This window comes from Fukomys damarensis, unplaced genomic scaffold, assembly GCF_012274545.1.
Source record: "Fukomys damarensis isolate Sample0158 unplaced genomic scaffold, DMR_v1.0_HiC HiC_scaffold_14, whole genome shotgun sequence".
Classification (NCBI taxonomy): domain Eukaryota; kingdom Metazoa; phylum Chordata; class Mammalia; order Rodentia; family Bathyergidae; genus Fukomys; species Fukomys damarensis.
Genome location: NW_022900926.1, coordinates 14,411,583 through 14,435,303, shown reverse-complemented (window position 1 = coordinate 14,435,303; position 23,721 = coordinate 14,411,583). Strand labels below are relative to the sequence as shown.

At 37.1% G+C, this 23,721-nt stretch overlaps 1 protein-coding gene across 9 annotated transcripts in view; it reads right to left on the bottom strand.

Moving 5' to 3' along the window:
• Window positions 1–1,778: 1,778 nt before the first annotated feature.
• Window positions 1,779–23,721, bottom strand: part of Shprh (SNF2 histone linker PHD RING helicase) — a 78,470-nt gene continuing 56,527 nt past the window's right edge. For 5 of the 9 annotated variants that reach the window (XM_033763242.1, XM_010626634.3, XM_010626635.3 and 2 more), the window contains 5 exons: window positions 11,214–11,306; window positions 10,504–10,590; window positions 9,480–9,658; window positions 4,352–4,432; window positions 1,779–2,824 (listed from right to left, as the gene is read on the bottom strand). In XM_033763242.1, the coding sequence (XP_033619133.1) occupies window positions 2,728–2,824; window positions 4,352–4,432; window positions 9,480–9,658; window positions 10,504–10,590; window positions 11,214–11,306 (537 nt within the window). In that variant the 3' untranslated portion in view covers window positions 1,779–2,727. Of the gene's footprint in view, window positions 2,825–3,110; window positions 4,006–4,351; window positions 4,433–4,992; window positions 5,131–9,479; window positions 9,659–10,503; window positions 10,591–11,213; window positions 11,307–21,347; window positions 22,365–23,721 lie in introns of those variants that run through there. The other 4 variants (XM_010626637.3, XM_010626636.3, XM_019207808.2 and 1 more) reach the window with 4 other exon arrangements.

Genomic DNA, 23,721 nt, shown 5'->3' with positions numbered 1-23,721 from the left:
AAACTCATAATAACTGTACTGCAGAAATAACAAATGCATATAAAATACATTTGGCAACAATGTGTGGAAATCAGTACAAAGATTTCTCAAAAAAACTAAAAGTAGAAAGTCTACTTGTCCAAGCTATTCCATTTTCAGATATCTTCCCTAAAGAGCAAAGGCATCATATTACAGTGACACAAGCACACCTATGTTTATGGCAGCACGATTCACAATAGCTAAATCCTAGAAGTAACCTATACATCCGTCAACAGATGACTAAAGAAAATGTGGTAACTATACATAATGGAGCACTACTTAGCTAACAGAGAGGAATAAACATGAGACATTTGTAGGAGCATGGATTCACCTGAAAAACAATGTTATGGGAAATAAATCAGACACACACGCTTAAATACCATATAGTCTCTCTAATTTGAGAAAGGCAAAGTTAAAAAAAAAAGGGGGAGAGCAAAATAAAAAACTGATAAAAGGAATCAGGGAGTCAGATCTTTTTATAAATGGAAAGGAGTCTAAGAGGCTGAGGGTGAGGGAATAGGGGAGAGGAAGGGGGCACAAAAGGATTTAAGATGCATCACCTAGAGGTACCTAATATAATGAATACAATCATTATATGTAGCACATGAACTAAAAGTAACTAAATTAACAAATAAAAATGGGGAAAATAATCTAGAGATGGAGGGAGATGAGTAGAAAGGGAAAGGGGAATAGGAATGAAAAGAATCAAGATATGTTAAATACATGCACCTGCTCCCTTAGACGAATGTCAACTTCATGGGCTATAAACACGTACTAATAGAAATAAAGTATGGAATTCCTTAGAATTAGTAATCTTGACATCATTTTCTCGAGGCAAGACAATACATATGGTCTATGGCTTAGAAATGAAACAATTCCACAATTTCAATTTCCACTAAAATATTTATTTAATTGAAGATATCTTACAGAAATAAATAAGAGTAGTTTTTCTCTAATACAGATCAGTATATCTATGTCTATATTTTTTTTTATAAAATTGAAGCATATCAAATTGTTTTCCTTAAAACACAGGACATAAAGGAATACTAGGAAGCCAACAATACTGAAATAGTTTCGTTATTAAATTATAGCTATGGGTCTTCAGAACCTCAGCATCACTTTGGATTTAGTGAAAGAACGTGAGATTTGTAGTTGGTTGCTAAGCGCCACTGTTTTTCTGCTACATGTTACAGGCAGGTTTCTCAGTATTTCTAAACCTCTGCTCCTTACTGTTAGAACAGGAATTAAATTAATTACACCAACTTCCCTGGGTTGCTTGGAAAAATAAACACACAAATGTACGGAAAAGCTCTTTATAATACGCGAAGAGCTACAAAAGTAATAACTGTTTAATTTCATATAAAAGAATCAATGCATACCTCCCATCAACTGAAGTATAAGCACCAGAAATGTGTGTTTTCCTCAGCTGAATTATGTCATGCTATAAACCTGGAGTAAGAAAATGCACCTTTGCTAAGCACCAAAGCCTCTTGGTGAAGAAGGTCCAGCGGCTATTTCTATTACAGTTTTCCAGGCAGTGAAGTAGGAGCTAATGAGTCCTGAGGGTTATTAAAACTCTGAAGGATCAAAGAAAGCAAAAAGAAACAAGAGCATTTATTGGATTACCTCAGATGGCTGGGACACAGTGAGCTACTCCTCATTCAGTGATTTGAGAGTTCATTAATTCTTCACAGAAGAAGAAACACTTGGTTTTTATGACTACAATTATTTGCTTATTGTGACAAAGCATTCTCTTGTTCAAATCAAACACTAGTCCTTCAGGAAAGAATGACTGAAATGAAATAAATTCTGTCATAAATTTAGATATTAGTGGCTAAAATGTGTAGCTACATAAGAACACAGGAAAGGAAAACAATCCGAGACATTGGTATAATAATGACTTAAAACACCTGCCATAGTTCCATGTTATAATGGTAAGACTGACAATCATAAAAAATTGCAATATTTACAGATATATCAATCAAAATGTAAAAAATGAAAAAAAATTAAGAGTACAGATGACAGTTAATTGTAAGGTAAATGTTAATATACTTAAAATGCTATTTAATTTAGAACTAACAACACTGACACCACTTAACACATAATTGAAAAATACGAAGTTTTCAGTATTTTGATTTTAGTAGCAAGATGCAGAGAAAAGAATTGCCTAACATTAAGTTATTGCTAGAAGTTGAATTACTGTGAAATTACTATGCACAATGTTATGTTGAAACTTAGTGACTAGGAGGTCTTATCGTTCAGCATTTACTTAAAATATTACTGACAAGTTATTGGTGACTCATGTGCTAAAGACACTGAAGACCCTTCCAAAAATGAAATCTACGTTGGCTGAATATTCCAGGTCAGAAGAATTCGACAAATTGCTTTTTGCTCTTATTCTAGCTCTTTTAAAGATTGGTCTTATCAAAAGAAAAGTATTTGTTACCTCTCTTAATTCTCCTGCCTGTACGGATATATTTTGCAGAACAAAAATACACATTTTACTAGGGCTGGAAAATTAAAAATCTTTATAGATCCTTTGAAAGCGGCAGATTGAAAAAGACTCAATAACAGTAGGCCAGTGTATAACCAAAACACGAAACAAATTCATTCGACTAGGAACAGTGTCTGTGACATCTACTGAAGTTTACTCTACAGCCACGGAAGCTTATTCATACATTGGCGAAGTGTGGGATGCAGCAGTGCAGTTCACTCGAGCTCCTCCGGTTCTTTGGTGAACAGGTCTGCCAGGCCGGCCACGGTCAGCACGGAGGCCTCCGAATGCTTCCCTGATGAGTTCATGTGACTGCAGGGTTTTCCAAGTGGACCCGGGCAGGAAGAAAGCCGAAGAAATCAGTGAGCACATTAACAACAGAAGACCAGACACATACGTGTTCCTAAATTGTTGTAATGGACCTAAAAAAAAGCCTTCCAGAAAAAAGTAGGTGATGAGATTATCACCGTTCATCAAACTTACTGAAGATTTCTATATATTATTTTGTGGCTCTGACACACAATGTTATTTCCAAGGAAGGAAGGAGAGATGGGAAAACGGGAGGGAGGAAGGAGGAAAAGAAGGAAAGAAAAGAGAAAGGAAGAAAGAAAGAAGGAGGAAGGGAAGAAGGGAAGAAAGAAAGGAAAAGAACATAAAAGAAAGAGGGCCCTTGTAAGGTTCGCCATAAAGCTTAAAATTATAATTTACCTCTGACCATGAAAAGCTAATGCGTCTAAGGAAGAATTCAGCAGCTTTTCTAATCGCTTTCTAAAATGTGCTTAGTGTAAACGACATCACTAAGGTCTGTCACATGGAGAGAAAGCCTTCCTGCTCAGAAGGAGGCCTCCCTTCCCACACCCACGGGTGGGAGCTTTCTGTCCACCTGCTGCTCTGCTACGCAAAGCAATGAGGAAACCCTCTCCTTCGAGGGAATCGCCCCTGACTGCTGTCTTCCGGTCCTGTCGCAGAGGGAGAACGCTATCAGTTTGTTTCAAAAATGACATTAAAGAAAATTCATAGCATAAATATTAGCAAGTTAATGATTTCAAAACCAAATCTTAAAACTAAGACTCTTTTGGTCTCTTTGCATCTATTCCGCCTCTGGACTGATACCACAATCACTGGCCAAGTTTTAAAATTCAGATATTCCTACTTGCAAGTAACTAACAAGTACTATGCTGTGATACAAGCTGCATTTTACACCTATAAAACTAAGGCCTAGATGGGCATAAATATATTTTATCTAATCCAGTTGTAGTGCTGCATCCAGTTGAGGCCATTTATCAGCTAGGCATCTTAGGGGAAGGCTGTTTCCATGGATACATGTAGAGAGAACTGGATATACGAAGCTGGAGCCGGGGTCCAATGGACATTTCCAGGTCAGGGATAACACCCGCAAGTCATAAGGGATACATACTTCAGAGTCCAGTTAAAGTGCTCTAATTCTAGCGCTCCATGAGGCTGAGGCAGGAGGATCATACGCTTGAGCTCACCTGGGAAATGTAGTGAGATGCTGTCTCAAAATAAAAAGGGCTGGGGAAGTAGCTCAGTGTGAAGGCCCCAGGTTCATCCTCAGTATCACACCACCCCTCACCCATGTGGTAAAGAAAAGTCTGAGTTGAAAATGTTTTTACACATTATACCCTATTAATAACTTAAATACAGAACATGTAAAACATTAACTGGGATATTCCAGATAGGTAAAATGTCATTCCTTACTCTACAGAAGTATTTGTTTGCATGTTTTGTTGCCTTTTAAAGTGAAGAAGTTCCAAACACACCCTATGTAAATAAACAGGGAAACCTTGCAGCACGTACTGACAGGAAGTTGCTCCCTACCTCCTCTCTGCAGTTTTCAGCATGGCCTGCATTCTTTCTTCTATTGTTGCTTTAATTAAGAATCTGTGTACAATCGTAGGTCTAGAAGGGACATAAAAATTGCAAGTTTAAAAAACATCTTTAATTAGTGGGCACTTCTCAAAAGAAAAAATACAAATGGCTAATAAGTGAATACAAAAAATGTTCAGCAACTCTGGCAATTAGAAGATGCAAATCAAAAAGCACTGAGATTCCATTTTACTCTAGAAAAACAATTATCATCAAGGACAAAAAACAATGAATGCTGGAAGCTTATGGGGAAAAGGAATGTAAGCTAGTACAACTACTATGGAAATTAGTACGGAGGCTCCTGAAAAACTAAAAATAGAGATTCCATTTGACCCAGCCGTCTCTCTTCTGGGTTTCTTTCCAAAAGAGCTAGATTCCGTGTAACAGCAACACACGCAGAGCCCTGTTTACAGTGGCACATCTGACAACAGCTAAACAGAGAATGCTGGAATATGAATCAATTCCCCAAGATGAGCGCGACTATAAACATGTATGTATCTAAACATATATTAATAAAAAAGCAACTAAAATAAAAGATTACAGGAACTGACTTAAGCAATACTCGCCAGTCCGTGCCCACTTGTGACACTCACCAGTGTACTTGAATGGAGGGCACTTCGGCACCATCTGATCTCTATGAACTAACACTCCAGTGAGGAGGCAATGAACACATGAGGGAGGGAGTCAGAGTTTCATGCAGAGATGATGTCAGGAGGAGTGGAACACAGGAGCTGGGACACGAGAGATGGGGGTGAGGCTGGGAGGCAAAGGGGAGCCGGAAGAGCATCCAAACAGAAGCAGGATTCGCTCCCGGGAGGAGAACACACCTGGAGAAAGCTTCAAATGTGTAGGAGGCGGACAGAAAGCCAGTGTAACACAACTATTACTGCTCACCAGGGACAGGGGACACAGAGGCTGGACTTTACTGTGGTTACAATGGAAAGCTCTCTCAGGGGTTTCAGGTATGATTTGATTTTCACTTTACAAGTCTCTATGGCTGTGGTGGAAGCAGGGAAGGCAGGTAAGAAGTTCTGGAGTCATGTAGGTAGAGAGGGTGGGTTGTACTCTGGTCGTGTCAGTGGGGATAGCAATTAGTCAGTAGATACGGAAATCTTCTGGAGGTCAACTTGACAAGACTTAAATGATAACTTGGACATGAGATGTGACAAATGAGATTCAGAAGAGCCCTAGATCTGTGCCAACTACAGATGATACTGCACAGTCTCAGATAAAGAAGGCTTGGGGTATGTGGGAGGGCAGTAGGGAAGCAGTTACGATTTGCCCATGTTAAGCTTAAGGTACTTATTAGTTAGGCTTCAGGAGAAGGTTGAGTTCGTGGATACATGTACAGAGAGAACTGGATATACGAGGTGAAGTAGGAGGTAAACAGGCATTTCCGGGTCAAAAGATCTATGAGAGTCACATACCTCAGTGCTACTTGTAGCACCAGGACTGCTAAGTAGGTCATCAATAATGTTAAGACCCTCATTTTGGTGGTATGGTAAGGCTAAAAACCCAAACAGAAAGGCTGAGAGAGAATGGCAGCTTTAGAAAGGAGAAGTGGAATGTAGGAGTAGGTATATTCTATATATATATTCATTTTATATTTTATTTTTCTTGGTACTAGGGATTGAACTCGGGTCTTTGCACTTGCGAGGCAGGAGCCAGAACCATTGAGCTAAATCCCCGGCCCTTGTTTTTTATTTTTAACTATCACATTCCTGCTAGCTTGAACCACTACTGATACAAGCCACCTGATGTGACTGTCCTATGCTGCATGTTGGGACAGTCATGCGCACACTACCGGTGGTTCAGTCACCTGGCAGTGAGGCATACAAATTGTGGCCCTGCTGTCAACATGTTTAAGATGGATAATATTAAGATGTATTTGTGTAGTGATATATTAATAGAGGAAAGTCCTTGAGAACGTGAGAATGGATGGGACAAATGGAGTGGCTGGCTTCTGAAAGCAAGGAAACACTTCTTTGTGACAAAAGGGAAGGCACACACTGTGACAGAGATGACCTATGTACACCCCTACCTGACACCAACCCCACACTTCAGTGTTAGCACTCTATTTCCTTCCCTTCTCAAGCATACTGATCCAGTATTCTTTTCCGCTCTTGCTTCCCTAGTTGTTCTGCCCCCTAATGAACCATTTTCTCCTTATTTCTCCCATTTGGAAGGACAAAAACAAAAAACAAAAATAAATCTGTCTTGATATTAATTGCTTCCTTTCTTCTGCAGCAAAACTCCTTAGTCCTGGTCCTGTGAGCTCCACAGAAAGAGCAGTGAATTGTAGCTAAAGCACAGACCGCAGCCCTACATCTACCACACTTTTCGGGCTCTGGACCAGTCACTTACCATCTCTTCAATGTATGTGTTTGTTAAATTAGAATATAAAGAATCCCATTCTTTCTTATAAGCACTCACTTCTACTATATCACTGAAAGTAGTTTTAATTACCATGCTGCTAAAACTAATGATCAGACCCCAATGATGAGATTCTTTATCTTGACATTTTCACAGCACACGACACAGCTGGTTATGTCTGTGTCACTGGTTTGATCATTTTCTGTGGCCTTTGCTCGTCTACTGCTGCACCTCTGATAGAGCCTTTTAACTTTGGGGTGCCCTGGAGTAGGTCAATGTGAAGGCCTTGTGTGTTCATTCCCCATTATCTCTACATAAAATAAAATATAAAAAAATCCTGCCCACTTTTTAGCATGTGCATTGCTCCTAGCACGATCAGCTCCACATTCTCTCCCACCCCACCGGGTGAGTGCAATGGCCTCTAGGGCCCTCTGTGCATCTACTCTACCTTGATCCTCTTCACCCTGGTCTGAACACAACACAGAATTGTTTCTTCTAATTCTGAGTTAGACCAAGACATTCCTCTGCTCAAAGCTTTCTGATGGGTCTTTTTATCAGACAGGGTAAAAGAAACATCCTCACAGTAGCCTCCTGGGCCCAGTGTAATTCTCTTCCCCAGAAGTCTTTGGCTTTATTCCTTCTTCTGTTCTCTGGCTCAGTCTTTTTCAGCACCTGGGCTCCTTGCTTCTCACACAGACCAGCCATACTGAGTGCACTGTCCTCTGAAATATTTTTTGCCAAGATATCTGCATGACTAACTTTCCCTTCTCTTCCAGTCTTTGTTCATGTTACCTTCTCAATAAAGTCTTCTGGGCCAACACCTGCACCTTTAATCTTCCTCACCCTGCTGTTCCATTTTAGCTCAGACATAGTATGTCTTTAGATGCTCTTGTTTATAAGCTGTCTCCCCACCAATTCTCTTACAGCTGGATCTCAAGTACTTAGAACAGTGTCCTGAACATAGAAGGTGGTCAACAAAACTACTGAGTGAATCACACAGAGACTGATGCAGGATGACTGTGCAAGCTTACAACAGCAAGATGAGATACTTTTAATCTGATTGCATCTATTTTCTTGATAAGAGGAAAAATCATCAGTGGGGAGGAGGAAGACATAGAAGACTTATAATCTCCACAGCAAGCAGAAAAATCCATCTAATAGAAAAGCACAGTAAAATTGTTGGATAGTGCCAAATAGCTTTTTAAGACTTGTGTGTAAATCTGAAATAAGCCCAGTCTAGGTTTTAGAAAAACACTGGTAGAACAAATTATCATTACAAATACAGCACAAAACAAACAAAAAACAAATCTAAGATATGCTGCAGTGAGCCTGCATTTAATAGAGTTAAACCACTTTGCCACACCTGCTTAATGGATTGTTTGATGAACATTTAAAATTAAGATGTTCTACGTGCTCTCCCAGCTACTGCTTACACAGCAGTCCGTATTTCCAGGTCTCACATGGGAGACCTCATCTCCTGCCAGTTTTTCTCATACTTCAGCAATTTCGTACCACTTACAGTCCCTAGAAATGTCAGGTGAATGATCACCTCTGTGAATCTCTTTGGCTGTATGAACACCCTTTTGTAGCCTAACTTTGAAGCGATTATTCTTTCAAGACTCAACCCAATGAATGAAGTCTTCCTTGACTCTCTAGCACACAGAGGCTCACTGCCTTTATGTTCCTGACATTAACTCACCTGCTTCCTGTACAACCTAACGACATTCTCTGTATGCTCCCAGCTGGAGAGTAAACTATATCTTATTAAACTTGAATCTTCAGTATATGACATTTATTAGAGGAGTTTAATAATACTGAATGAGTGCTTAGTATAAATGTACTTATTTTAAAACATTCAAGACATTGAATATTCATGAGATAATGCATGTGGAAGGTCTTATCAAAGATAATAGTTCATGTTGATACTTGATGAAAGTAGAATGTACCACATAATATTTACTGTTATGTTTTGGGCCTCAAACTAAGTCTATGTCTTAGAGCTGACCTAAGATGATGCTTTTTCTTAGGATAAAAATTTCATAAGGAGCCAATTGTTTTCAGCCATGGGAGATGAGTTCTTTTAAACATTTGCTTACTTGACAATCAAATCAATTCTTCTCAAAGTCATGATGCATTACCTTTAACTCTGCAGCTGTCTTAAGAATGCCTAACAATATTTTTAGATGAAATGATCAGATTTTTGTAGGAACAAAGACAAAACACAGGAGAATTCATGGGTTTGCTGCTTAGAAGAGGCACAGTTGGAAAACCCGCACTTTAGTCATATAGTAATGCTTAAAATTTGAATTAGGAAGAACAGGTTGAGCATCTCTTGTCCAAAAATCCAGTATTTGTGAATGCAGACATGATACCAGTAGAAATTTTCATACCTGAACTCATGTGATGGATTACAGTAAAAATTCACATGAACTAAAATTATTGTAAAATTAATCACCCTCATTCAGGTTATGTGAATAAAATAAAATATAAATGTACTTCATTATTAAATGTGGGCCTCATTCCCCCAGATACCTCATTATATATATGCAAATATTAAAACAATCTGAAATTTGAAACATTTCTGGTCCCCAAAATTTCAGATAAGGGATGTTCAACCCACGATTAAAAATAAATGGACTACAATGAACATAAACAAGAAGTTAAAGTGCTGATGTAGTGTCTGGCTGATGCTAATTTCAGTCCTTACTTTGTCTGTCCAATTCGGTGCACCCTCCCTATGGCCTGCAGCTCATGAGCAGGGTTCAATATGGGCTCCACCAAGAGAACATGAGTTGCTTCAATGATAGTTAATCCATTAGAACCTGTGTGCAGGGGCAGCAGCAAAATATTGATTTGGGGATCATGTTTAAACGCTGATAGGTTCTCCTAAAAAAGAAAGGGACATTTTAATTTTAGCTGGAGCAGTTAAAATAAGAGCAGAATTTCATAGCTCATAGTAAAGATGTTAATGGTATATTAGGTCATTGTGATATTTAACAAGTAAGAAAATTAAATATATAATAACTAACTTTAGAAAATGGAAACTTCTTTCTTGTCTTTCACTGTGAGGAAAATTATCACCTAAGTTCTCTTGGGCTCTACTAAAATATAGTGGAAATCACAAGGTAAATGTATGTGATGTACATAAATAATATGAACTTACAAGAAAGAAAGGTGAATGTGAGATAAAAGACATGAATCTGCTAAATTTTGTGGGCACGTATGTGTGTACCTTACAATGTGTACCTGTAACTCTGCTAAAAGTGATATGAGAACAATTTCGACCATGGTACATTAGCCTGACATAGTTGATAGAACTTAATTCCAGGCCCAAGGCCCTGTTCAAAAAGTATATTGTAGGCAATCTTTTCCTATATTAAAGGATCTAAAGTCAGATGACTGTCAAAAAAGGATGGTCTAAGGCTGGGGATTTAGCTCAGTGGTGCTGCCGCCTGCCTCACAAGCACAAGGTCCCACGTTCAATCCCTGGTATAAAAAAAAAAGTAGAAATAAAAAAGATGGTCTTTTTAAGTGGTAAAATTAAAAAGACTGAAAATATCTCTTTTCTTTACTATGCTTTAAAATGCTAATTTTAGAATTAGTTAAGAACTCAATTCCCACTTTGGGGATTTATATGACACATGACAATAAACGTTAGTAAGTAAGCTAGTTAGCAGTTTTGGTTTGCAACCAAATTCACTTCAACAAACAAGAGGGAAATCTTGACATACCTGAAATGTCTTAACACGACTGATTTGTGCAAACTCCATGTTGTTGTCAGTAAGAGCTTTTGAAATAATATCTAATACATCTTGCCACTAGAACACATAAAACGTAAGAAACCCCGTATTTATACAGTTTTTATCTAAGAAAGATTTGAGAGGACTAAATCACAGTAAATTTTATCTCTCAGATTTAAGTTATATAGAGCAAATCTTTAAATATAGTACTATCAATATTATTTAGCTGTGCTGTAACATTGTTTTCTCTTGCACCATTGAAAAACAGGATAAAAACATGAGTGTGTTTGAAGCAATGTTTAGTGGATGTATTTACCTTACTTATCTTTCAAAAATAAAAAATGGAGATTTATTCTGTTCTTTATTCGATAATTTTCTTAACCTAATTAAGGTTAAATGTGAAATGAGACTTTAAAGGTCATAGATTCCAATTTTCAAATGTTACAATAAGAATATCTTTAAATAAATAAAATTAATATAAAATCATAAAACAGAAACTGCCTTGTAAAGTATTATCTAATTTCTCTAGAAATAATTGCATCTTAAGGATATGGAAAAAATTGAACATGAAAAAAATCTATCTGTAATTCTAACTCTAACCTACATTAGGGCAAGCATTAGAAATTAGCTCTTAGACATAAAACGATTAGAGACAGAAAGCAGGTCAGAGTTAATGTTGCAGAGGAAAATATGAACCATACCGTGGAGAAGACAAGGGCTTTAGCTCCTGGGTCTGTACGTTGTATTCTCATGAGAGTTCGGACCACAGCTTCTACTTTTGTGGAATGGCTACCCTTGGAACACAAAGAAGAAAATGCACCATTACCAAATAAATCTCAGGTAAGAATGGGAAAGAAATAATCAAAACCATACATGTCTCAAAACCAATGAGCAGGTACTTAAGCATTTCTTTTTTTATTTCATATTTTCTGGAAATTTTCTTTAGCTTCAAATTGTAGAAGAGAAAACTGACTATAGATGCATAATCAGAAATTCATACAGATATCAAGAATAAGATTTTTTAGTTAAGTAGCTAGGTTTTACAGTTACCAGTTACTCTCACTTATTTCAGATGTTATAGGTTTAGCAATGTTACGTACACAAAGAATAAAAACTCCAATGTTAAGAAAATAGGGAAGATTCAACCAATGAAGAATAATTTCTTAAAATTATAGACAATGATGGAGGTACTTAGGTTGAGGCAGATTTGAATGATGCTAACACTTTTTAATACGTGTGTTTTTTGCATTATTTACAACTATTCCCTCAAAAGAAGATGAAAACGATAAAGAGGAGAGACATAAGAAAGGTAGGAAAGTACACCACATGTTTCTGTTGGACTTAGGAGAGTACTGCTGGAATAGTACGTGAGATTTTGAATGAGGTAAGTCTAAATCCAACTCACAAGTCATATATGTTCTAACTTTCTCAGCTGTCTCTTCCTCATCTGTCAAACAAGATAATTATATCTACTTCCAAAGATGGCTGTGACAATGCAATGACAAAATGCATACACAACGTTTAGCCTAATACCTGGCAAAGAATGAACCCTTAATAACTTACTATCTTTTTGAGACTTTCAGTAAAAGTGTTAGAACAACTAAGATTATGCCAGGGTAGGGGGCGCAGATCTAATAAAAAAGCAAAAATATTTTCACAGTAGTATTAACATTCTCCTCAATCCTCTCAATATTATTTTTATTTGAAGAAGTATTCAAAGGAAAAAATATAAGTAAAACAGGGAGGAAATACTAATTTAAAGTTGACAAGCTAGAATCATGGAACAAGTTTTAAAATCCTCATGCTAAAATCCTGAGTCTACATTTATTTCTCTGGACACATAGACTTACAACCATACTTGCAAGATTAAAAAGTATTATAAAGGGAATGGTTTCAATCTAAAAATTATCTGTTTCCTGAGATAAAATGATCATTTAGTTTAGACACAATCATAAATTTCCCTTGCAGTGCCTTACTTTTCAAAACACTTCCAGTGATACATTAGGATAACTATGAACTCTTCCTTCTATTAAGCTGTTGCTTACAAAAATTCAAAAGAAAACCAAATAGGCTTTTAAACAACATTCCAAACTGAGGTGCCAAATCTATATAGGATAAGATTAGATTCTCCTATATATTTCTCTACATAGGATAAATTCAGTGTTAGCTGTTAATCTCTTCCAAATGCCACAGTTCTGAAGGATTCAGTTCTAGTCTAGTTACTTCCTACAATACTGAAGCATTACAATCAGAAGCTCAGCTTGGCAAGGTGCTACATGTAGAGTGAGATGAAATTCACACCTGCCTCTTCCATGTGGACCCGAAGTGGCTACTGAGAATAAGAATAATGGAGATAGAAGTTGGCGGCCCATATGTATCTGTGGCTTGACTTTTAGAAACAAAGCTAGTGAGTCGTTATGCAAGATCACTGCATAAAGGAATCTTTTCTAGATGATTTCACATTTTAGAATACAGATGAAAATGTAATCGATAAATCAGCATGAAAATGTCACTTCAAGTTATAAGATGCTATGTTGAAAATTTGCTACCTCCCTGAGTAAGAAACCATAATATGCTGTTAAATGAAAAAAAAAAAAAATGCCGTAGACAATAAAGGATTGCTGATGCGAAAAGGTAACAGAAAGGCAGTATACTGCAGTAGTCAAACCGAATAAAAGATAAAAATATGGTTTCTAGCTTTGCTAGGTATCTCATAAGCATTTTCTGGCTAACCTAAAGAATTATAAAAAAAAGCAATGTATGCTGACTGGGCAAATTAGCTAATAGAATTAACTACACAGGCTAAAAAACCCTCTGAATTAAAAAAAAACAACAACCCTTTTTTATGCCCAACATTCTCTAAACACTACTGAGCCTGGCAGTTATCCTTTTAAATAGGCTTTTTAGAAGTGTACATAAAAATGCACATACAATCTACAAGGATTCTTAAACATACTTTGAAACATGGACCTTTTAACATTGTATCCACCACCCTTATAATACAGAATTTATGTATACACCTTGGTTCAATGGCTGCATGTTCCTGTGTATAAAATTTATTAGATATTTATTAATATATATTTAAACTGATGTCATTCTGCTTTGCTATTACAAGCAGTATTTCACTGCAGCTATGCTTTAACTTAAATCTTTACACTTACTTGTGTAAGTGATTTTTGTTGGAGAGTGGAATTGGTCAAAAGTTAGAAACACCTTTAAATATGTAGATTTTGGTATATTCCTCATCAAACTATTTAAAAATGCTGTAACTCTTAACAGTTAAATGTGTTTGCTTCTTTCCACACTTGGTAAAGTTCATTTTTTGTCACTTTGATTGGTGAAATGAGGAATTTTCCTGAAAGTGACTCGGAATATAATTCACTGGCTCTTTAGAAACCTTCCTTTATAAAACAGAGAATTTATATCTTTTGCCAAATTAAGACATTTTCTTTCTGATATGTAAGGTTACTTGATATAAATGTTAAATGCAGATCATATATTTTTTCATCCATTGTTTGTATTTTATGGTGTTAAATGCAAGAATGTAAATAAAAGTACTTTATTAATATTTTATACTAGTTGTGACAGCTTCCAAATACTTGATGAATGACATCTGGACACTAAGCACTTTTTTTTTCTTTGTTCTATCAAGGATCAAACTCGGGACCTTACACTTTGCAAGGCAGGTGGCGGAACAACTGAGCTAAATCCCCAGCCCTCTAAGCACTTTTTGACTTCACTATTTTATTAGATTTTTTGTGCTTGGCATTTATTCTTTCATAGAGAAAGAAGAGGAATTTTATTTGGAGAAGAAAAGCATTTTCCTCAGCTGTCCAGCCATGGTTATATGTAATTTCAGACGTTATTATATCATACCTCAGAATATAGTACACTTCTGTTATTCACTGCTGACATATTATTTGAAAACAAAAATTAAATGACATTTACCTTTGTCTCAGAGTATCACAGTTCTTTGTAAACTGTATGCATTCAATCAGTTTATTTAATGGAAAACATTAATGTTTACATTTAGGCTTTTCAATTCCAAGTGTGCTAAGTAAAACAAAATCAAAACAAGAGGATAAGAATACAATTTATAACTAAAAAGTTTTCATTTATTCAACAAAATCAACAATAAGCAAATCAAATCTTATAATTATTCTCAAGCTTTCCACTTATAAAAGCTAGGACTTTGACAGAAGTGGTAGTGAAAGGGAAGAGACTCGGACCTAACACAAACAGGCTCTGTGGTGGCGTCTGTGTTAGATACAGGATGATGAAATCATTCGAACTGGTATAGAAAAAGTCAGCAACTGGAGGGTGGTACCAGATATTCAGGGTGATTGATGTTGATTTTTCTTTTCATCTACTTATCAGCAACTTTAGAAGAGGTCAATAAGGTCAGCAACCTTATGGGCTTTGGTTTCTGGTCTTCAGAAAAATAAATTCCTACCACATTAAGCTTTTATGCATGAACATTCTTCTTTCTTCTCTACTTGTGCTACTTTACTTCCAAATGAAAAGCAAGATCCACAAGCAATTCTGAAAGAACATGGCTGGTCTAGAAGTAGTCAACTGAAGTGAACAGATAGAACAGACCTTTATTTGCCCCACATATCACTCAAGTCCTTTCAACATTTCAAGTAGTTTATGTTTGGTTATTTAAATCATTCTTCAACAAAGACATAAAAAGCATCCTTCACCATGATCAAGTGGGATTTATCCTTGGGATGCAAGAATGGTTCAACATATACAGATTAATACATGTGATACACTATTTCATCAGAATGAAAGATAAAAAGCATATGATCATTTCAAGGGATGAAGAAAAAGCATTTGACAGAATTAACACCCTTTCATGATGAGAACTCTCAACAGATTAGGAATAGAGGGACTGCACCTCAATGCCACAAAGGCTACACATGACAAGCCCACAGCTAAGATCATACTCAATGCTGAAAAAAGACAAGGATTTCCAGTCTTATCACCCCTTTTCAACATTGTACTAGAAGCTCTTGGGAGAACAATTAGGTGATAGAAATAAATAATAGATATTTTAATAGTAATGTATGAAGTGAAATTGTCTTCATTGACAAAATGAACTTAGCTGTTGAAAACCCTAAAGACTCTACCACAAAATCTATAGAACTAACAAATAAATTCAGTAATGCTGCAGGATACAAAAGGAACACCCAAAAATCAGTAATGTTTTTTATGCTAAAAAAAAAACTACCTGAAAAGTAAATCAAGGAAAAGTCTCATTTATAAAGCCATCAAAAAAATAAAAGACTTTGGAATAAACTTTGTAAAGGAAGTAAAAGATCTGTACACTGAAAACTGAAACACTGATGGAAGAAACTGAAGAAGACACAAATAAGTGGAAAGATATCTGGTACTCATGGATTGGGAAAGTGAATATTGTTAAAATGACATATTACTCAATGAAATACCTTTCAAAATTTCAGTGTCATTTTTCATATGACCTCAAACAGCCAGTGTTGAGTAAAAAGAACAAAGCTAGAGGTAATATACTTCCTGATTTCAAAACATATTACAAACCTCAGTAATCAGATCAGAAAGGTACTACCATAAAAACGGGTATACTGACCTTCATACAGTACAGGTGGGAGAACCTAGAAATAAACCCACATACACAGTCAACTGCTCTTTGACAGAGGTAACAAAATGGCACAGTGGAGAAAGGACAGTCTCATCAACGAGTGGTACTGGGCAAGTTGCATGGAGAAGAATGGTCCTTTATTTCATCCCAAATACAAAAATCAATTCAAAATGGAGTAAAGATGCACATGTAAAACCTGACATTGTAAGACTAGTAGAAGAAAAAACATGGAGAAGTTTCCTAACAAAGATCATAGGAGAATTTTCTTGGATATGACCTAGAAAGCATAGGCAACAAAAGCAAAAAGAAATGGATTTCACCAAAGTAACCAGCTTCTGCACAGTAAATAAAAGACTACTGAGACAATCTATAAAATGGGAGAAAATATGTGCCAACTATATATCTGATAGGGATTAATTCCCCAAGACAAAAGGAATTAAAAGAACTTAGCAGCAAGAAACAATGAAATTAAAAAATAGCCAAGAACCTGAAAATATATCTCTCAAAAGAAGACATACAGATGGCCAATATGAAAAGGTGCTCAAAACAGTAGCCACAAGGGACAGGTAAAGTAAAATCACAGCAAAATCTCACCTCATACCTACTAGAATCATTATTATCAGTAAGACAAGAGCTAACAAGTAAGGGTGTGGAGAAAAGGAAACTCCTACAGCACTGGTGGAAAGTAAATTTGTACAACCAAAACAGGAAACAGTATGAAAGTTGCTAAGTAATTTTTAAAAAATTTAAAAGCACACTGTATTTTTTCAATCATCCATCTGTATATATACCTGAAGGAAACGGAACTAGTATGCTAAAGAGACACCCATACTAACTTGTTCATCGCAGTACTAGCCACCAAACCCAAGATATGGAATTGGCCTAAGTGTCCATCAAGTAATGAACGAATAAAGAAAATGTGGCATATCATAGTGGGGTAATCTTTACACTTAGTAAAGAAGGAAATGCTGTCAGCTGGGACAACATCAATGAACTCGTGGGGGCAGACAGAGGAAGCATTAGGGAGATGTTGGGTAGCGGTACAAAGTCTCTGGAGGAGTCAGTTTGAGAGATCTACCGTACTGCATGATGACGACAGTAATGCAAACTTGAACACTGCTATGTTCTCACTATAAGAGAAAAGAAGTAATTATCTGAGGCATTGGATATGTTAATAAGCTTTAACCAATCACTCCACAATGTCTACATCCGTCAAAATATCACACTTTACATCATAAATATATATAATTTTTCATTTGTTAATAAAATGCAACTAAATCAGGCACACTCCCTTATCTCCAAATACATGCAATCTAATGCTTGCCACAGAATATGGAGAAAAAGAAACACAAAGCAGAGTTTATAGTGCTATTTTATCCTGAAAGCAATTTAAATGAATGTATCTTAAATATGCTATATGCATTTTACTGCTCTAATGTTTCCATCTCATATGTAAATGGTCCTGGACTCAGAAGACTATTCAATGTAGTCACTGCTATAGAAAAGAAATAGTCCCTTTGTTAAGAAATTATTAAAACAGGAAAAAGTGAATGGGTAATAAACTGTGAAGGCTGGATGGGGAATGGCAAGGGAGATAAGGTGAGGAAATATGGCTATTAAGTTATCCCTGCCCAAGGTGTTAACGAAGTATAGCAGGAAAACCGGTAGCCTCAGTCCAACTTAGTGTAATTTAATTTTGTCAACAGTATTGAATACACTAGCACAAAGTTAACCAGGAACAATAAGTATTAGGGAGGAGGGTGCAGAGGAATTGAGAACCCACAAGATCTTTTTCTCATATGTTAGGGTGATAAACTGCATTTAATCGTACACACCTGTGACTTCGGAAGCTCTTGCTTGATTATGTGTGTTTCTGAAACATCAATAACCAAGACCCAGTTTCAAAATAAAGATACAGTATCTATCTCCTACCTTAACTTGCATGTATCTTCAGGACCCTTCTCTGAGTCAACCTCTAGTGCTCACTAGGGTCAACTAGGGACTGGGATGACAGAATATAAATCTGATTGGAACAGTGAGCTCTGCAGGCATGGGTTCCTGCTGTAAAATTCACAGAACCTAAACTATGAGCTACAAGTTGTTAAATATATCAAAAGAATGGAAAGAAAACTGTTTTGTTTCTTTACCATATATTTAGTAGACTAAAAGAATTCTAGCAAGAAAACAATAAAGTAGCATCTGATTTAGAATTTGATCATCCTCTCTCCTCCATGATAAGACTATTTTACCAGAGCAATCCTAGATTAAGATGCTGAATTTCATTCCAGGAAGTCTTAACATTGGGGAAAAGGAAGGGAACAAAAACAGTAAAATCTTTTGAGTATGGTACCGAAAGACAGTACAGCTGGCTCCACTCTACTTCCTTCAAATCTATTTCCTGTCTGCTGAGACCTCTTATTTAGGGAAGAAAGGAAAGGCAAAATGGCAGAAGAGAACTCTACCGGTTGAAGCAGCAAAGGGTTACATGAATAGAAACAGTGCTCCATGGCTAGAAAGTTACCATCGCTGTCCTGTATGAAGCAAGGCATGCCAGTTTATGCCCATAGGCCAAGAGCCTGTTGCCCGTTATATCCCGTTGTCACAGTCCAGTCCTTCTTATGTCACCTTCTATTTTTTTTCTATTTATTCAGTCTGCTCACAGCACTCTAACACTGCTTTTTCTGAGCAGCATCTATAGGTTCCCAAGGTCTTAGCTCTATTTGCAGAAGGAAAGGCTAAAATGGCTGCTGAGTCCTGAAGAACATCACAGAAAAGTCAACACAATGGACCTGATGAATGTTCTTGGTCTTATTCTTTTACCAAACAGAAGGAACTTCCATGTTGAGAGACTACTTTATGCCAACAGACAAGCCATATCTTTATAGAGGTTTTATGCACATTATATATTAATATTCTATATATGAGATAAACACCCTATACATAAATATTTCCAGTGAAATCTGCCATCAAGAGGACTTTCAGTCAACTCTACAGTGAAGGCAGAATGAATTTATTTTCAAAAGTGTTATGAATGCTGGAATTTTCCATTTACCTACTAGTCATGGGAAGATATCTTGAAGCATTAGAGCACAATGAAAAAGGAATCTTAGCATGAGGATTCCATGGATAACAGTGACAGACAAAAGTGACAGAAATAAAAAGGCTAGCCTCCTTTACTAGAGTGAGGAACTTGGAAGATCTCTGAAAGGTAAAGTCTAAATGACATAGGATTAGGACTGTTTCCTTTCTATATGACTATATTCCTTCTATTTGGTTTACGGTAAGCAGTATTTAAATTGTAATACTGTATACATGTTTATCAATTCTTTTCTGGATATGGAAGACAAGTCCATAACTAGATAATTAAGTATGACTATTATGTACATTATGAGAGATGCTATAAAAATTAGGACATAGTAGAGTGAACGACTGAAGGAAGAGTAGATGCATTGGTTCCCTGGTACTATCAAAGCAGAGGCAGAAGATTCTGTCTAATGCTAATGTTTAAAAAAAAATTCATGTATCTCACTGAAAGTTCTACAAGCGCTTTTTAGAACTAAAATCAGAAACTGTTCATTGTTAGGGCAAAAAAGGGGGATTAGAGGTTAGCATTATTTCTACTATGGACATTTTGTCTTAATCTGAATTGATTTTTTTCTTTCTTATGAATCATAATAGCTGGGCATGATAGCACATGCCTGCTATCCAACACTCTGGACGCTGAGGCAGAAGAAGTACAAGTTTGAGCCCAGCCTAGGTAACTTAGTGACTTAGTAAACGTGTCTCAAAATAAAAAAATTTAAAAAAGGGCTGAGGATGTAGCTAAGTCTGAAGGCCCTGGTTTTAATGCCCAGCACCGCTCTTCACTAAATCAACCAACTAGTCAAGATCAACATTTTTTTCTACCCTTATTTGCTACACACAAATAAAAGTTTTATTTGGGATAGGATGGTAAGTTATTTATAACAATAGCTATTCTACTGTATACTGTTTTCTTTAAAGTTGTGACTCAGTACAAGACATAAACCAGAAAGATTCTTATGAAAAAGAAACATAGTAACACAAACTTTCTTTTTAAGGAACTAAGATAAACTTTTAGTATACATGCAACAAACTAGCAAATATATTGAAATATTTAAGTAGCAGAATATGTAATTTAGGGAAGTATTGAACTTCTTCCTACTTCCTGTTTATCGCTCTTCTATTTTGCTCTTATTTGTGTGTATATAGGCATATGTATGAATTATATATGTAAATGTGCATAGTGCTTCTCATATAAGAGAAGTAATGCAGCGCTGAGCTTGTATGTCTGACTTAGTTCACTTAACATTCTGCTCTCAAGTTGCACCATTTACCTATCAATGGGGAGTTCCACAATCGAATTCTTAGACTTCTACTATTTTAAGGGTATAATTGCAATTTCTGGACCATATCCTACATGCAATGAGTCAAAATGTATGGGGATGGGCCTGAAAAAACTCTTATTTTTCAAATTAAAGTGGTTGAATATCAGGCATACAAAGGTTTTAAGATGATGAAGCAGTGTGGATGTTGTGGTGGGGAGCAGGGGAAGGGGCTGTTCTGCCGTGGCTGTATCTCTGTGGCGGACTTGCTCCTAGACAGAAGCTTCTTATGATGTAAGAATTTCACCCACTGCAGGGACAGAGCTTCTACTGGCAAACATGCTTCATGCATTACCCAGCCAAACCCAAGACACAGGGAACATGCCACGTGGGGCTTATGTTCTGCCAAGAGGCCTACTTCACCACCCCAAATGCCTGGCAGTTGTCAGAACTTGCAAGGGGAATTTTGTTTACTCTGTGAAGTGCCCAGTAGGTTCCAAAGGTCACTTAGGAATACTGTCACACTGTGTTAGTGAAGATACAATCTTTCACTTAGGTGCATTTGCCGAGGGATGTTTGTGGTCCATTTCTGAGGTCGATCAACAGGATTTCTCACATTCTGTAATCTCTAATTTCTACAAGAACCAACAGGAAAAAAAAAAAGCTGGATACTGTTCAATAGTATTTTTATATTCTCCAAGTATCTTTTATTCGATACCAGCCACATGATTAAACACTAAGAAAATCTCTAAGTTGCTCGCTATGTCCAAGAGTCTTGACATGAATGCTTCATTGAAATAAAAAATTCTCAATACTGCTTACTAAATATAAAGGATTCAATAATAGAAGCTGGATACTTCAATAGTATTTTTATATTCTCCAAGTATCTTTTATTCGATACCAGCCACATGATTAAACACTAAGAAAATCTCTAAGTTGCTCGCTATGTCCAAGAGTCTTGACATGAATGCTTCATTGAAATAAAAAATTCTCAATACTGCTTACTAAATATAAAGGATTCAATAATAGCAATAGTGTAGAAGAAAAATACCCCTAGGATGAGGAACCAATAGTTCTAAAATCTGAAAATAATACCTTAATTATTTATATGGACTCCTCTTTATTTTACGTATGATCTCTTTCCTCTAATTCAAGATATATAATATGACCATTTAATGATGAAGTTTCAGAGAGTAGAAGACTAAGGTGAAAAGTGAAAATACAGTAAGCAGATGCTTCAAGGAGAGAGTGACAGACGAGGGCAGAGATGTGCACAAGGCAGAAGAGGTGACAGGGCTCAGAAGGCAGAAGTGGCAGACACAAGGTGGCAGGAGAGGAAGAATCAAACACAAATGTGCAAAAAGCAATGTGAGAAAGTGGCGGAGGGAAATAACTTCTTACATGATAGGTACAACATTCAGTCATGTGTTCCATAAAGAGAAATGTAAGGATATCACCATCTTAGCCAAGAGGGTAATTATTCTCTCTGGCAAATTCTGTAATCTTCTAGCTTTTAAATAAGACGTTTCAACTAATTCATGTGTTCCTCAGGACCCATGCAAGGCAGCAGGAAGCGAGAGCACAATTCAGAGTAGGCCTGTCCCAACAGGACGGCAGATGTAGCTGCTCTGAGCGCTCTCCTGGGTGTCTAGGGAAGCTGCTACAAGAGAACAGGTGCTCAGGCCTGGCTGCTCAGGGACTCAGCCTCAGAGGCCACACTGTTTACTGGTAGCTACAGCAATCACTTCCTCGGCCTTGCCGTCTTGGCTGACACAGCAGTTCTGTCGCAGGCTGGCCGCTTGTACTTGAGATTTCACCATCTAAGGGGGAGCTTCTTCTACGTAGCCACAAATGTCACCTGTCGCCCAAGGAATTCCTGTGGCCAGAGACTGAGAAAGGAAAAAAAGAACTCAGAAAGCCTATTTTTAGAGGAAGGAAAGGGGAAGGGAAGGGGGAAGAAGGGAGTGGGAGGAAAGTGGAGGGGTGGGGAGGAGAGTGGTTCTGTGTGGTGAGCAGGACCAAAAGCCTCAGGGCTGCTAAGACAACACGTGCGGCTGCTGGCCTCTTCACTCTGCAGCTCTCGGGCATCTGCTTTAAACACACACATTTATGCAGGGGATTCACGGACTGAGTGATCCTTAGGTCATCCTCTCCTCACTTGTCCTTGCTTATTCTGTTATTCTGCACTGCTCTGTGGCTCCCTCCTGCTTTTCTCCTTTTACTCCTGAATCTTTTGCTGGTGTCCCACAGAACTTATGCTTTAAGATAAAAAACGTGTACTTATCATTTTTTTTTAACTTAGTGGAAATACTGCTCTTTACTTTCTTGCTTTAATTAGAACCTGGCTATCCTCTGAGCAGCCCTGGTGAATGGAAGATGTTTATTCTCTCATATCCTTGCCTTAGGTACTACTGGTATTATTTCCTTTGGTTCCTGAGGCAGATTTCAGGTCAATACTTTTCATTTTTGTAAAAATTTCCCATTCTCTTCAGCCTCCTAAAGCGTAGTTATCCTTTAACTCTAATCTTTGCTATCGTTTGCTGAATACTAACTTTCATTCACTAAAGAACTTGGTGCCTGATTTACAACCTTTACCTCTACATCTCAATTTAGCACTGTACACTGGGACAACCCACCCAACGTGCGCACCTCACCACTTCATCTTCTAGCACCTTGTCCCCTTTCCCTCACTGGGGTCACCCTCTACGATCTACACAGCATTAATGCCGTCCTCCCTGAAATCACTGATTAAGTCCTCCTATTTTCAGGTAAGGACACCTTTCCCAATAGCTTGATTGCTCAACAGCTCAACTTACAGCTGCTATTTTGACTTCCATGAGACCTCTAACTTCCTCTCCATATATCAACACTCTCCCTACCTTTTCAAAAAAGTCAACACTGCAGACTATTTCTTCCCACCTACATCTTCAGGCTATCTTATTTCTGTTTTTTAAATGAAGACTGTGCTTAAGAATCTTTTATCTCTAAAAAAAGTAACAAAAAATTGTCTTTCTGTATTTCATGCAACTCTTGGTTTTCTATTTCACAGCCTCGTTTATGAAATAGTTGGGTATTTTCTCCACTTACTCATTTCCAGTTCACTCCCCAACCTCTTCCGAGGTGCTTGTCTCCTCTCCATTCATTCCACTGAGAGCTCCTTGTGAAGTCACTAATTATTTCTCCTAGCCATTAAGTCCCTGTCATGTGCAGCTGATCCATCTTCAGCTGGGAACTGTCTCCAAACTG